The sequence below is a fragment of the Adiantum capillus-veneris genome, chromosome 13 (genome assembly GCF_014529385.1).
Source record: "Adiantum capillus-veneris isolate H3 chromosome 13, ASM1452938v2, whole genome shotgun sequence".
Taxonomy (NCBI): domain Eukaryota; kingdom Viridiplantae; phylum Streptophyta; class Polypodiopsida; order Polypodiales; family Pteridaceae; genus Adiantum; species Adiantum capillus-veneris.
The window spans coordinates 109831666-109848477 of NC_140943.1; the positions used below are offsets into that span (position 1 = coordinate 109831666).

General features: G+C 38.6%; 1 protein-coding gene across 1 annotated transcript; it reads right to left on the bottom strand.

Moving 5' to 3' along the window:
- Positions 1-15770: 15770 nt before the first annotated feature.
- On the bottom strand, positions 15771-16494 carry LOC147444634 (germin-like protein subfamily 2 member 4). The gene has a single exon (XM_086527907.1). The coding sequence runs from the start codon at positions 16439-16441 to the stop codon at positions 15902-15904; it is 540 nt and encodes a 179-aa protein (XP_086384033.1). The 5' UTR covers positions 16442-16494; the 3' UTR covers positions 15771-15901.
- Positions 16495-16812: the final 318 nt, after the last annotated feature.

Sequence of the window (16812 nt, forward strand, 5' to 3'; positions counted from 1 at the left end):
AGTACCTCCTCTACGAAGATAATTTGTAGATATTCTCTAATTGGTTTTAAGTGTATGTCCTTCACAAGTGGACTACTTTAGGGCCTATTTGGCAAGTAGTTGTTGTTCTACATTGCATTGCTTTCAAGTTGTAGTTGTTGTCCTACTTTGCATTTTATTCAAGGAAATGATCACCAATCATCACCAATCTTTCTTGTCCTTCAAGCATTGTTCTGAATGATCAAGATAAGCAGTAGACCCGAGGTTTGGGACTTCTGGGTATGGTACCTTAGATTGCAAAAGCCTCAAGGCTAGTGGAAATGGTTCAATATCTACAACCGAGCAAGATCTCAGTTGTTTCCTCTAAGGCTAGAGATAAGGGTGTTGGAAGATTCCAACAATAGATTCTTATCCAAGAGAATGAGATGCTCGAGAGGTTTTTTAAGCCCTTGAAATAGAAAGTGATTGTAATTTTCCCGCCAAAAAGTTCATTAGATCTCTGTTCACTTTCTATTTATGCAAAATCCACGCTACAGCTTCCAAGCTGTATCATAAGTTAGACGAATCTACCAGATAGGTCACTTTTTATTGTAGCAACTTTAGCCTTTGTACATATAAGACCCTTAGCCCGGGTATAAAAGGCAACTTTGAAAGGTTTTGAAGGACAAAATTCTTACTATATATCTTAATAACAAATAAGGTTTCTTTGTACGTCATGAGCATTCTCTTGCTATCAAGAATTCATCTCTTTGCACCACATTACATGGTTACCATATTCAAAATCCAAGAGCATCAACATGTTAGTCCTCAAGGATCTCTTCACATTGATATCTACATTGTAAGCGTTTCATGAGATATGAGCGTCCCGCGACCTTCCAGGTGACATATCTCACTATATGAGCATCATTTTGAGATTTTGTTAGTTTCATTAGATTCCTAGCATTTAGGAGCACCTCATAGGTGTGTCCAACATCAAATTCAGTGGCTTGTAACTTTGCTGCTAGAGAAAATTGCAATTTTTTTCAATGTGCAGATTTTAGGTTAGCTGGTCCATAAGTGTTTTAGACCTAGTAGGGAATGCGTGCCAAGTTTGGTGTCTATTGGATGTTGGAATTAGGGTTGCAGGAAAACATGCATAGCTTGGAGAAGATGAAGAAAGCTCAAGGAACACAATAGAGAGTGTATTACATAGTGTGCAATGAAAAGATAAGATAGCCCTAAAGTGATGGGAGTATATACAATGCACGGGGGGAAAAACCTCCTACTGAGGGAAAAAATGCCCCACCAGTCCTAAGTGTGTTCACACACATCACTGCCACATGTATATGGTAACAAATCCCCCCTGGGAGTGATGCGATGAATGAGAGTTTCCACATAGAGTATAGGGAAGTGCCATGCCCTGAGGACATGATCAATTCACAAAGGGGAGTAAACCCAAAGCTTTGCAGAAAGATTCAAACTTTTCACAAGACAATGCCTTTGTGAAAAGATTTGCAAGGTTGTCATAATGTGTTGGCACATAAGTCAAGCTGATCTCTCCTGCTGAGAGACTCTCCATGACATAGTGGTAATGCACCTCAATGTGCTTTGTGCGAGCATGAAAAACTGGGTTAATCGCAACTACTAATGCACTTTGACTGTCAGTGTAGGTAGTGTTGGCAGTGTCCTATCCAACATCCAAATCAGCCATAAGGCATCTGAGCCATACACACTCAACTGTAGTTGTGAAGACTTCCCTCTACTCAACCTCACAATTGGAAGTGACCACATTAGGTTGCTTCTTGATCAACCATGATATGAATGAGTTGCCAAGCATGAAACAAAAACCACTTATGGACACTCGTGTGGAAAAACAACCAGCCCAATCTCAGTCCGAAAAAGCATGTAAATTTGGCAGCAATGATCCCCCCTTGGGATAAAACAAGCGAAGATGTAAAGTTCCACTCAAGTAGCAAAAAATAACTCTTGAAAACCTTCCAATTCTTAGACCCTAGGCTATGAATAAATTTGCTGACCTGTGAGACTACAAACTGAATATTCGGCCTCGTGTTGCATACATAAATAAGGCATCCACAATAGCAATTTGGTAAAGAGTAACATCAACCAGATTTCTAGCATCATGAAGACTCAATTTCAAACATGTTTCCATCAGAGTGGCAATAGGTTTGCAATCCTCAAGTCCAAACTTACATAGCAATGTCTCTATGTAACTTGTCTAACACAAGGCAATGCCACCATCAAACTGCTTAAACTGCATACCAAAGCAATGATGCAGCAATCCAAGATCTTTTATCTTGAAAGTAGCATTCAATCAACCTTAAATTCAAAAATATGTCTCTCATTTGGTCCAGTGATCAACAAACCATCCACATAGAGAACAACAATGAGAAGTGCATCACTCTCACGCTTTAGATACAATGTGATTGCTGTTGGCCTATTATACAAGCCTCGTTTGACCAAATGAGTTTCAGACTTCTCATACCAAGCAGAGGAGATTTCTTCAACCCATACAAAGTTTTCTTACATCTGGAAACTTTATCCTCTTGTCCTTTCTTGACAAAACTGCAAGGTTGTGTTACATAAACTTCTTCAAATATGTCACCATTCAAGATAGCACTAACAATGTTTGACCGATGTACATCCCAACCAAAATGATATGTGAATGCATATAGAAAATTCACAGTAGTCATACAACAAGTGGGAGCAAAATTCTCTTCATAATCTATGCCTTTTTGTTGTGCATAGCCCTTTGCAAAAAGTCAAGCCTTATAGCGGTCTATCTCACCATCGAGTTTGCGTTTCAACTTGTAAGCCCACTTTGTACCAAGGGACTTTTTTCCAGGAGGCAAATCACATAAAGTTTGTGTGTCATTTTCTACAAGTGCATCATACTCAGACTGCATGGTAGCCATCCAATTTTTTGAATTTTGTGCTTCATCACCAAAATAGAGGTTCCTCAAGATCATGTAAGCTAGACACAATCAAAGCATAATAATCTGATGCATAAGATGCATGGCGAGAGCCTGAACAAGTATGACTAGACAAAGGCGCATCCAATTTATTGTCACACAAAGTATGCACCAACAATTTTGGCATACCTCTAGCTTGCTTATTCTCAACCCTTTCCTCATCAAGTACATCAGGTACATCTGCATTAGTAATAGGCTAATTTGTAACATTTTTCAAAAACTCCCATAGGCTGTACATTTTCCTCATTGGAATTTACATTCAAACTTCCACCACTAAAAAGAGGCAACAAAGTGTCATAAATGTTGTATGAGCTTACATTACTGTCACTAGTACATGACAGTAAGGGATGAATAGAATCTTCCAAAAAGATAACATCTCGTGAGACCAAGGTATGCTTTGTTTGTGGATGATACAAACTGTAACCTTTACTTTCAGCACTATAACCAACAAAAAATACATTTGATAGCCATATCATCCAATTTTTTGGGTTGTGTTTGCGGCACCAAAGCATATGCCAAACAACCAAAAACACACATGTGCTCAATAGAAGGCTTTCTATCATCCCGTTCTTCATATGGAGTCATAGACTACAAAGCTTTCGTAGGACACTTGTTAAGTACATAAGTGGAACACATGATGGCTTTCAGCCAAAATGAATGCGGCAAAGATTGAATTTTGACTATACATTGTGACCTAATTTTCCTCTCAGCAACACTATTTTGCTGAGGCGTATAAGGCACTGTACATTGGTGTTTTATCCCACGACTAGCCATAAATGCATTTAACTCATGAGACATATACTCCCCCCCTCGATCAAAATGGAGGGTGCCCATAATACATTTTGAGACATTTTCAGCCATAGCCAAAAATTATTTGAAGCACATAAATACTTTGGACATTGCATTAAGCGGATATACCCATGCATGCATGGAATAATCATCAATGAAATTCACAAAGTAAAGGTAATTGCCCAGGGATGGAGTTTGCATGGGCCCATAAACATCACTATGCACAAGTTGCAACCTACATGTGGTCGTAACCAAACCATCCTTTGGAAACTTCAAACATTGCATCATACCCAAAATACAACCTTCACAAACATGTTTGACATGTGCTTCAAGACGCAGCAAAGAAGCAACCATATTAGGTTTCTACAAACGCAACAAATTAGTAAAATTCAGATGTCCAAAACGTGCATGCTAAAGTTTTTCATACGAAATAGCCTTAGAATCCACTAGTGCATTTGTAAAATTCTTCCCACACTTGTCATACAAAGTGAGCTTATACAACCCACGACATAAAATGCCATATGCAACAATTTCATCCAAAAATGAGATCATGTACATTACATCTGTCATCTACAAATTTGACTACAAGTCCAAGTTTAGCAAGTGCAGATACATACAAGAGATTCTTCTTGATGCCAAGTACATAGAATGCATCAACAATTGTGAAATAACTCCCATTTACATTAATAATCACAATCTTTCCAACTCCCTTGACTAGATAAGAGGCATTGTTGGCACAAGTGACTAAATTCCCATGAGGGACATCCTCGAGAGAGGTAAACAAGTCACTATGAGAGGTAATGTGCTTTGTAACACCATTGCCAAAGTACCACACGTGAGCATCTGCAATAACTGATAGACATGCATCATGGACATAAGGATCATAAGTGCACTCTGCACTAAAAGCCAATTTTCATCAACATCAACATCACAATATCCTTTCACAGAAGACTCAACAATAGCTGCATTTGTAGTGGAAACAGCCTCTTTCTTCTTAGCCTCTTTTGCCTTCAACTTACGACACTGCTTGATCAAGTGATCATTAGCTTTATAGTAATGTCAATGCATCTTATTTTTCCCCTTATCATCACAATGCCCGGACAAATTGATGCCAGCAGAAGCATTAGGAATAGGTGATTTACCACTCATTGAAGAACCATGAGAAGTGGCTACATTGTTGTTATCACCTTTCCTTTGAGTAGCAATAAATACCTATTCAACTGCACGTTGTCTAGTCCTATTTTTTGGGAAAGTGACTCTTACAACAACAATGTGCATAATGCATCAAACTTGACAACTTCAAGATTTCCTTGGGTTATGAGTCTCCAAGTACTAGCAAAGTCTCGCAAGAATCTGGCAAAGCATTAAGAACAATCTGCACAAGGGAACTATCAAAAATGACTTCACCTGCAAAAACAAGTTGCTCATTGATATCCTTACACCAACAAGGAAAGTGTCCATATCATCTTTCTCATGCATAATCTTCGACTCCATCTCTTTATGCAACAATGCAATCTTTGCCTCATTGCAACTCACATAAAGACTAGCCAGAATATCCCAAGCCTGTTTTGTATATTTTGTTGAACAAATGTGAGGAGTAATAGTGCGCTTTATAGACAATGCAATCAATGCATGAGCATGTGCATCTTTCATCCCAACGAGCTTGCTCCACCGTAGGCAAAATAGCTCTAGTAGCAGTAATTGTGCCACCAAAACCTGCAACATCCTCAACATGGCCTGCATCCTCAGAGCCAAGACGTACATCAATGCCCTGCACAATGTTCCAAACGCCCTTTGACACAAGGACATGTTGCATCATATAAGCCCACATAGGGTAATTGTCCCCATCCAATCTGTTCTCAGCAGCAAACATCTTGATCACATCTGTGTTGTTGTCAGCCATGGCAAATGTTGCACCTGATGTGAAACTACCCGAAAAGAGGAGAAACAAAGCAAAACAATATGTGCTATATAGCACAAACCGTAGAAGACTATACGGAACCTGTTATGCAAAAAACGACACTAACAAAAAATTTGCACAAAATGACAAAATTGATTGTGCAATATTGCATGTGGTGGAAACGGAGGCAAAAATGAGCCCAAATCGAAAATCTGAGTAGACAAAGATCTACGAGTCCCCTCAAAATATTTTTCAACCTATTGACACTCGCCAAAGCTCATAGAAATTGGAGAAAGTGAGTAGGCATGTGCTAGAGCTGCTGACGACTAAGCTCAGAAGGACTCAACCTACTATGATACCAATTGTTGGAATTAGGGTTGCAAGAAAACACACACATATTGGAGAAGATGAAGGAAGCTCAAGATACACAATAGAGAGTGTATTGCTTAGTGTGCAATGGAAGATAAGATAGCCCTATAGTGATGGGCGTATATACAATGCACGGAGGAAAAAACCTCCTAATGAGGGAAAAAATGCCCAAGCAGTCCTAAGTGTGTTCGCACACATCACTACCACATGTACATGATGGTAACATCGGATTTGATTTGCTAGTGGTTTTGCACGTGGATATGTGATTGGATCAAAGAGATATAAATTAGATTTCTCGTAGTTAAAGAGTTCATAGATTGTTCCCACGGACTGTATTGTGTTCAAACAAGAGATTGAAAACCTCTTGGTGTGCCTCCGTGACTTAATTGAGTCACTTGCTCCCTTGGATTGAAATTTTAGTATTGGGACCATCTCATCTTTGTGAGATGTGATAGATGTTGTAAAAGCCCCCCTCACACATTGGCACCGTTGCACCAAGGATCGAGTCGCTTTGTTGGCTATTAGAGCAATGAAGTCTACGCTAGGCTAAAAAACGCAAGAAAATTGAAGATTTCTAAGTTTTTGTAGTAATTTGTTGTTTATAAGTGTTCTTTTCTCTTGTTTTAGGAGTAGGGTGAGTAGATACATCTTTGGATGAGGTTTATCCACATTTTGGCCGAGTTTTTGTGTAGCAGGTGCTTCATGTGAAAATCAGCCAAAAGGAGTGAGGAAAGAGGAAAATTCACCCATTGTGAAAATTTTGATTTCTTGTGACACATTAGACCTAAAGTGATAGCAAAAACCTGTGAAAGCTAAATTTGGAAAAAAACTATGGTTTTGCTGACTAAATAAAAGGAGAAAATTGTGTTTTTATTCCCAACTACTTGCTAGAAAAAACAAATCTGACCAAGACTTGGGTCAATGGTAGGCCTTGATGCAAGGACCACCCCTATCAAGTCAAATTGAAAAAAGTCATCAAAAGCAATAGCAAAGGAAGAAAATTGTATTTTCCCCCCATCACCCAACTATAGAGGTCAAAACTTGACAACACTTGGGACAAGGGTTCTACTTGACCTAAGAAAGCAAGCCTTTGGATATATAGTGTGAGAGTGAGGTCAAATACCAGCTTTTAAACTGAGAAATTGCTGAAAATTGGGATTACACTCAAACCAGTTACCCAAACATTATGAAATTTGATGAGTGTACTCTTGAAAGAGGGTAAAACATTTGAGAATTTGAAAATGTTGCCAAAAGCAGTAGTAGAGGAGAAAATCATGTTTTTCTCCCCAGCTACTTGCTAGAAAAATATTTTGTTGCCAAGATTTGGTTTAGTGGTGGGCCGTGATGCAAGGATCATCCCTATTAAGTCAAAATTGAAAAATGTTGCTAGAAGTAGGAGTAGAAGGAAAAAATCGTTTTTTTTTTCCAGCTATCTGTAAGAAGAAGATTTTTTTGCCAAGATTTGGACTAGAGTCATCAAGATAAAATTGAAATTGGGAATTTGCACATGAGACTAGACCAAGCCCTAGTTAGAAAGTGTCAAAAACGCAAAAAATTGGTTTAGAACATTCAAAAGAGGTCAAAAGTGAACCAAATTTGGTAGGTAAGATCTATACAGAATGGGGAACGTAACAAAACAAAAAACATCTTCATTTTGGCACATCTATGTTGACGTTAGGAAAAAAATCAGTGTTGACCATAAGGAAAAATCGTGTTTTTTTAAAGGTTGTTGAAAATAGTTAGACATAGCTGAAACTTGATGTGCTCTTAGGCCTTGGTGTGAGAAACTCATAGGTCTTTTCATAATCAAATTTGGGCACTCAGATCACCAGCTAGGCTCCAAATAGTTAGAAAGAGACTTTGAAACTACCAAAATAGGGTTAGGGGACCTTTTGAAACTCCAAATTGGACCAAAATTAGTGAGTAGGCTATTCATAAGCTGAGGAGCCCAGCCAAAGTGAAAAGTTCTAAAAAAACCATCTCGAGGAAAAAAATCATGGTTTTTTTTTCCAAGTGCTCAAGAAAGTTCTTAGATTGTGCTCAAGTTTGGTGTGCTTGTAGTACATGATGTGTTAAGTGCAAAGTCAAAATTTGATGTCATTTGGAAATTGGGAGTGCAAGATACAAGCTAAACACTCAGCCAAGATAGAATAAAACTATGATTTTTTGTGTTTTTCTTGACCAAAAAAGATTAAAACTTGACAAACTGGGTAAACTAAGAGTGGGGAACCTAGTGAACTCAGCAAAACTGAAAAAAGTTGCCCAAAAATAAAAAATTGAGGAAAAAATTACAATTATTTTGAGTCCATCTGTTGCAAGGGTCAGAACTTGACAAGACTTGGTGACCTTGTTGTGCATGTCCTATACATTGTAGTGATTAAATTTGGGCCATTTTGCAAATGTAGCAAACTGGAAAATTCAGATGCCCAAAACATGCATGCCAAAGTTTTGCATCTGAAACAACCTTTGAATTCACAATTTCATTTACAAATTTTTCCCATACTTGTCATACAAAGTGAGCTTATAGATCTCACACCACAAAATGCCAGATGCAACAATGTCATCACCAAAATGGAGATCATGAACTGTACATATGTGATCCACAAATTTCACAACAAGACCAAGTCAAGCAAGTGCAGATATAAACAAAAGGTTCTTTTTTAACCCATGTACATAAAAGTGCATCAACAAGTGTGAAAGAACTGCCATTTGTAGTCGTAAGCACAATCTTTCCAGCTCCCTTGATCAGATAAGAGGCATTGTTGGCACATATTCCCATGAGGGACATCCTCAAGAGATGTAAACAAGTCATGATGAGAGGTAATGTGCTTTGTAGCACCATTGTCAAAGTACCACACATGAGAATCTGTAGAAACTGACATATAGGCATCATGGACAGAAGGATCATAAGTGCACTATACACTAAATTCTCACTTTGCATCTACATCAATATCACAACATCCTTTCATAAAAGACTCTACAATATCTACACTTGTAGTGGAACCAACCTCTTTCTTCTTGGCCTCCTTTTCCTTCAATTTAGAACACTGCTTAATCAAGTTATCATTAGCCTTGCAATAATGGCAACGCATCTTCTTTTTGCCCTTTTCACTAGAATTCCCAGATAGGTGCTTCCAACAAAAGCATTAGGAACAAGTGATTTGCCACTCAATGAAGAACCAGGAGAAGTGGCTACATTGTTGTTACCAACTTTTCTTTGAGCAACAATAAAAGCCTATTCAGTTGCACACTGTTTAGCCCTATTTTTCTCTGAAAGTGACTCGTGCAATAGCAATGTGCATAATGCATTAAACTTGACAACACCAAGATTTCCTTGGGTCATAATATTTCCTTGCAAAAATCTGGTAAGAATTTGGCAAAGCATCAAGAACAGTTTTTACAAGGGAGCTGCCAGAAATGAATTCACCTACAGAAATGAGTTGCTCCAAGGAAAGTGTCCATGTCATCTTCCTTATGCATAATCTTCGACTCTAGCTCTTTATGCAGTAATACAATTTTAGCCTCATTGCGACTTTGAGCAACAATAAAAGCCTATTCAGTTGCACACTGTTTAGCCCTATTTTTCTCTGAAAGTGACTCGTGCAATAGCAATGTGCATAATGCATCAAACTTGACAACACCAAGATTTCCTTGGGTCATAATATTTCCTTGCAAAAATCTGGTAAGAATTTGGCAAAGCATTAAGAACAATTTTTACAAGGGAGCTGCCAGAAATGAATTCACCTACAGAAATGAGTTGCTCCAAGGAAAGTGTCCATGTCATCTTCCTCATGCATAATCTTCGACTCTAGCTCTTTATGCAGTAATACAATTTTAGCCTCATTGCGACTTGCATAACGACCAGCCAAAATATCCCAAGCCTATTTAGTTAATTTAGCCCAACCAATGTGAGGAGTAATAGTGCGATTTATAGATAATGCAATCAATGCATGAGCCTATGCATCTCTAACATCCCAACGCACCCGCTCCAACCGTAGGCAAAACAGCTCTAGCAGCAACCCAAAGAAGACTGTAAGGGACGTGTTATGCAGAAAATGGCACTCACAAAAAATCTACACAAAAGGACAAAATTGCCTACATAGTACTGCATGTAGTGGAAACAGAGATCAAAATGAGCTCAAATGGAAATTTGAGCAGACCGAAATCTACGAGTTGTTTGTAAGTATTTTTTCACCTGTTGATGCTCCCCAAATCTCATTGAAATCTAAGAAAGTGAGCAAGCATATGATGACAATGATAGCAACTAAGCCCAGGAGGACGCAACCTACTTTGATATCAATTGTTGGAATTTAGGATTGCAGGGAAACATACATGACTTGGAGAAGATGAAGACGCTCAAGGCACATAACAGAGAGTAGTATTACATAGTGTGTAGTGGAAAGATAAGATAGACCTAGAGTGATGGGTGTATATATAATGCACGAGGGAAAAAACCTCCTAATGAGGGAAAACATTTCCTTGATGGTCCTAAGTGTGTTCACACATGTCACTATTACATGTACATTGTAACAACCCTTGTACTTTAAGTTCCAAGGTATTATAATTGTCTTCATATTATAGTGTACTTTTTACAGGATATTCAAAATTGTTCTTCATAGAAAATAGAAAAAATGACTTGAAAGAGGTAAAATTCCTGGCAAACACCAACCATGACATTGGCACCCCAAATGGCAAAGAGATTGCCTTGTTCATGGGCCTTTTGTCAGTTCTAGGGTATTTTGTCCTTTTTATTTTAAAGAGTCAAACTATGTGTCACCCTTATAAATTTTACAAAATTATGATAGACAAGGGTGTATCATGAAAATAAATTTATAACCTTCTAAAAGTATTTTTTTATCTTAACTTGGCATTTAAGTTTAGGAAAAGTAAAAGAGAGCAAATGAAGTTGATATAAATGCTTATGGAAACTCAGTTAAAAGATTGGGATCAAAAGGAGAGAACTCAATAGAAGAGCAAGGATAATTGCTATTCAATTACCTCAGTCATAGGTACACGTCAAGGGAGGATGAATATATCCTAAGAAGCCTTAATCAAAGTTGCATGACAAAGGAGATGACCTAGAGCAACTATAAGAATCTAAAAATAAAAAGTAGCATTGTTAGTTCAAGTCCTTAAAATAACTCTTTAATCTCCAAGTATGAAGTCTGGGGAGCCTTAGGGTAAATTTTTAACTTACCAAAAATAGCTTAAATTTAGCAGGTTTTGGGAGCATCTTGATGGCACCTTCAAAGAAAGGTGTCAAGGTTTTGCACATGAGGTGAAGTTCTAAATCCCAAGCATGAGTTTTATTTTTACCAAAGTCCATCCTAATTTGATAGGTCCTAAATTAGCATTTAGGCTATAGCTAGGGTCAGCTTCATAAATCCTCCAATGTTTGTGCAAAGGTCTTGCTCGTGAGCTAATTAGTTAAAGGGTAAGTTTATGGTTTTCAATAAGTGAAAGCAAAAAGCTAAAGTCTAAGTTTAGATTAGCCCTTCCACATTTAGAAAGCTGACTCTAGGCCTTCCTTTCCAAGGTTGGCACTAACTTGCTTTATGTGAAGTTAGCAAGTGTGTGTGTGTGTTATGTACACTTTCCAAGAAGAGTCCAAGTAAGGAGGGGGTAAGTTTTTCAAGTATAAAATGATTTACAAGTGTCCAAGTACGCACCAAGTTTCCCTTTAGGTCCTTTCATTTGATTGGTCCATGCTCTCGGCACCCAATTTTGGACTTTTGGCAAGTGGGGAAAGGGAGAAAAGGAACTAGCTCTTGGGTTCTTTTATCTCACTTTCAAGTGCCCAAGCTGGCAAAGCAAGATCTCTCTCTCTCTCTCTCTCTCTCTCTCTCTCTCTCTCTCTCATTCATTGATATGGTAAAAAAATATCAAGCAACAAAGAGGGAACGAAGGGATAGCATGTATGATCAAGAAAGGGTTGAAATATTTTGTATCAATTGTAAAAGATGACAAGCTCAAACATTGTGCATGGTTGAAACTTGTGACACCAAAAAGCGTGCCTATTTTGTAGCTGGTTTCTCCATTTCTCATCTTGATTTTTTCTTTTTATGCTTGCATGGATGGAGATCACTCATTTGTTGATTTAGATGAGGGCATTGCTTATTTTGAAGGCAATGGCGATGTTATTGTCTTGGGGATATGAATGCTTGCACAAAAACATTAGAACATGATACATAACAATTTGATATGCCATGCATTTCAACGGAGTTGTAGGAAGCTCACTTGAATGAGCATACTTCAATGGATGAAAAAGAGCTAGATAAGTACAGAAAGATACTTCTACACATGTACAATAGTACGGGTATGCTCATTGCCAATGGTATATCTTTATGAACTAGAACCGATGGATTTGCATGTCGAAAACACAATGGGGATAGTGTGATTGACTATATGCTACTCTCCAAAACCATCATGTATTGCATAAAAAGTTTTACACTTGGTCAATGAACCCCAAAATCAGACCATCGGACCTTATGTATTTGAACTTACATGTGGAGAAACAAATAAGCATTAAAATCTCCACCAAAGTGAAGAAAAGATATCTCTTTGTATGAATTTCAAATGGGCATCAATGTATATCAAAACGGATGAGCAAAAGTTCTAGATGACAAAGATCCAATATGATGCACCATTGGAAACTAAGTGAGAAGCTTTCAAGAAAGTAATTTGTTCTTATGTTGAAGAATGTTTTGCCATAAAGCATGTCCATGGTATCAACAAAGGTAGATCATGAAAAAGGTGGTTTGATAAAGAGTGTCAAGATACTCAAAAGTCCTTGATAAATATAGATACAACTATGGACAAAGATAACTATCAAAGTCATTGCATGCATACAAGGCATTGATTTAAAAGTAAAGAACAAGGAAGTAAAGCATCAGTTTTTTTCAATTCCAAAAGAAGATACAAGCATGTGGAAGATTTTGGAGAAACTTGAAGGACAAGCGGGCTGAGAGTTTTGGTATCTTGTGTATGATAGATATGTACACGCATTGTAGGCAGCTATATGAGCAACCAAATGCCAAAAAGGTGCCATTTTATCGTTCACTCCCATGTATGTCCTCTTTTTTAGTATTGAGGATGTGTGTGGAAGGCTTGAAAAGTTTCCACCAATTGCAAAGCCATAGATCTTTAGGGTATCAAGACGCAAATGGTTTAGTGGCTGAGAGATTTATCACATTATTGAATGCATGATATTTTCAACCTTGCACTTCAACATGGTATGAGTACTAATTGGTCAAGCCTTTGCATCAAGGAGGGGATGTAAAGAATGTAAAAAATATATATATTTCCAAGTGTTGAGTGGTCATTATGGTGGTGTCCATCAAAACTTTTAACAAATCAAATGCATAGATGGTGGTAGGTGTATTTGACATAAATCTACTTCAAAAATACATGGACCAAATGGAGTATAACCACTATTTTAAACCTTATGACTAAAACATTGTCTTTGACTTAGAATTCATTGCAGACATGCAATTGAGATATATATAGAGTGGCTACCATATCATAAATTACATTGTATATGCTTTGGATTCTCTCTTAAAAATGTCCCAAATATTAGTTTTCATGACTAAAAGACGACAACCAAATGGTTGATATTGTATCCAAACTTGTAATAGAATTTGACACTATAAAGCAAAACAAGCCAAAGTGTAGGTGTGGTTCTAATGTGGATTGAATGTGAATTTTTTTTCAATAATCTTGTTTGAAACAGTGGGTTTTGAGCCAATTTTATGCTATTACGGTTGTCACAATAGATGAAAATCAGTGTGTGTACTTGTACTCCAAAATCTTGAAGTACCAATCCTAACCATTCTACCTTACATGCCACCACTGCAGTACCCTTGTATTGTGCCTTCATACTTAATAGACGGTTGCTTTGTGTTGCTCCATGTGATAGCACAACTCCAAAAAACATGAATCCGCTAGTAGACATGCAATCATATGTGCTAACAACCCAATCCACATCTGTGTGACCATAGAGATGCAACTCAATAACAACCCTATAAAAGAATGCATAATCCAAAGTAGCACTCACATAGCGCAATGTGCACCTCACTACATCCAAGTGTGGATTCCTAAGAGATTGAATATACTGACTCACCAATCCAAGTATGTAGTTGAAGTCTGGATGTGAGATAGTCAAGTAGATCAAGCTATCAACCACTTAGACTACATCATTCCCTAACTTCAAACTTTGATCTAATACAACTCATTCTGCTCTCCATTGATGCCAGACAGAGAGAGTGAAAATATGGCCATCCTCATCACGTAGATAGAGGGAAAGAGATGTGGAGAGAGAGAGAGAGAGAGAGAGAGAGAGAGAGAGAGAGAGAGAAAGAGAGAGAGAGAGAGGGAGACTTTAGGCCTCATACGCACGCGACACACACACCCTCTACATTGAGATTCTCCTCATCTTGGGGTAAAGCTCTTTCTGCTCGCGTTGGGGCACAATCCTTTCCACAACCCCTCTCCTTCATGGACACCTCGTTCGAGCCCTAAGCAACACACACACACACACACACACACACACACAAATCGTCTGTTGCTCGCATCAGCAAAGAGAGACACATCGATAAAAACCTTTTTTCTCTTCTTCTTTGCGCACCACTGCACCAATGGAGACAAAGAGAGATATTTTTGTAAATTTTGCATGCATTCCTTGGCTCTGGTGAGAGCTCGAATGTATTTTCCCTTTCATGCCACCGTTTACCTTTCCAATTGAAGGGCATCTCTGTTAGATTCTTGCATTACTCTCTTTCATCTATACTATTATAAAAGGAGGGACCCCTCCCCCAAGCCGTCGCGACACGTGGCGAGCGTAGCTTGATTCGGGTGGTGTTCCCTGCGCCTCTCAAGTGCACAACACGCACGCACGCATATGAGAGAGAGAGAGAGAGAGAGAGAGAGAGAGAGGCGGCGGAAGGCTTTCCGCCATGCTAGTCTTTATAAGGAAGCATTGCTCACCTTTGAAAAGATTTTTTAATGTATTCTCGCTTAATTGTATATTTTTTATGTACTACTCGTGGTTCTTGGATTTCTCTTTAGACACACTCCCATTGGCAAAGCAAAATAGACTCTCCTTGTTTCAATATAAGAGATATAAGGCTTACAATCATAGAGCCGGCCAGCGTTCGAAAAAAATCGGGGTCCCGTGTATTTTAACCGGCTGAAATCTTAAAATCCTGGTTAGATTTTGAGCTTGCCTTCGGGAAATTTTCACAAGCTTTAGTGTAATTACCCGCAAAAGCTTCAAATTTTGACCTAAAAACTGGGACAATTTCAAGTTTGCCTTTATTTTCTTTAGGTAGGAAAAATACTTTTTTCTAGCCTTGCAGCCGGCGTAAGCCCCAAAAGAAAAGACCATTTTACAACCTTTCAAACTGCGTCATAAAATTGGACAAAGAGAACCGAGATTTTACAATTTCAGTCGGTTAAAATACACTAGACCCCGATTTTTCTCTAGCATTGCCCTAGCCTACCTCCACCTCTACCTCTCCATGCTTCCTTCGTCGCCATGTGCAACCCCGGCCCCCCCCCCCCCCCCCCCCCCCCCTTTTCTCTTTTTCCTTTCCAAAGCAAAGTATGTCCTTTCCTTTTCCCTTTCTGGAGGGCAAGGGATCTTTCAAGATTCCCATTAGAAAGACATGGGTACAACCTTACTTCATAAAGTTCTGCAAATTTTTACCTTCATACGAAAGAAAAATATTACCTTAAGAAAGGCTATTGCAATCGAAAAACAGAAAGTATTTGTGATGAAAGAAGCTATAGAGATGAGCTAAGAAAAACAGATAAACACTAACATGCGCTCTTAGTTCCAAGAAGTGTTCAAAACGTGTGGAGTCACATTGTAATTGGAACGAAGATTGCTACATTCTTTCTAGTTGGCAGTTTGAGAGATGCCAGGGATTGCAGAGTTGAATGCAGATAGGGTCATGGCGGGCTTGTTAATATCCATGTTAAGTTGGTAATGAACAAGACTACGCGGGAAGACAAAGAGATCTCCATTAGAAAGAACTTGTTGAAACAGGGTGTTGTTCACCGTTTGTATGAAGCCAACAAGAAGAGATCCTTGCAACACATACAACACCTCAGTGGCATTAGGATGCTTATGGGGTGGGTTAAGGCCCTTGGGCCCAAAATCCACACGTGCCATGGATAGGCTCTCTCCCCTCAATGCTCTAAATGCCATTGCATCTGCTATCTTTGTGCTTGTTTGTAATCCATCCCTAAAACCTCCACTATTGCTCAGTACACTTGATTTGTAGTTCCATGAGTGTTCTAGAATCTTTACCTCGGGCTCTTCTCCTGTTTTTCCATCCCCAATCGCTACCCCTCTTTCCGACATAGCCATCACCACCACCACTATTGTTGCCACCAACAAATACCCCACCACCATCCTCCGGACATCTTCAACCATCCTTGATCTCTAACTATTTCCAAATTATCTCTTTTTGGAGCCCTTTTGATTTTCTGGTTGAGCTTGTGCCTATTATTATATGTGCAGCATTGCAAGCATGAGTTTTCCTTTTCTAAAGTGCATACCAATACCAAATTTATGCTTGCCTTTTCCAAAGTAACTACCTCCATTGTTTGCGGCTTTGAATTGGCAATGAAGTTAGTCTGTACTAGCAAAACATGAGAATGTAGGCGTTTCAAGTTGATAACTCAAAATGACAACCCCTCTTACAATGGTCCCTGCAATTTGCAATAATATGTCCCCGCCAAAGGAGGTCGCTTGGTTGGTTGAGTCTTCGACGTTCGTTACCCGGGGTCATGGATTTGAGTGCA

Coding starts and splice junctions, on each gene's coding strand:
- LOC147444634 (XM_086527907.1), bottom strand. CDS start 16,441: ATGGTTGAAGATGTCCGGAGGATGGTGGTGGGGTATTTGTTGGTGGCA.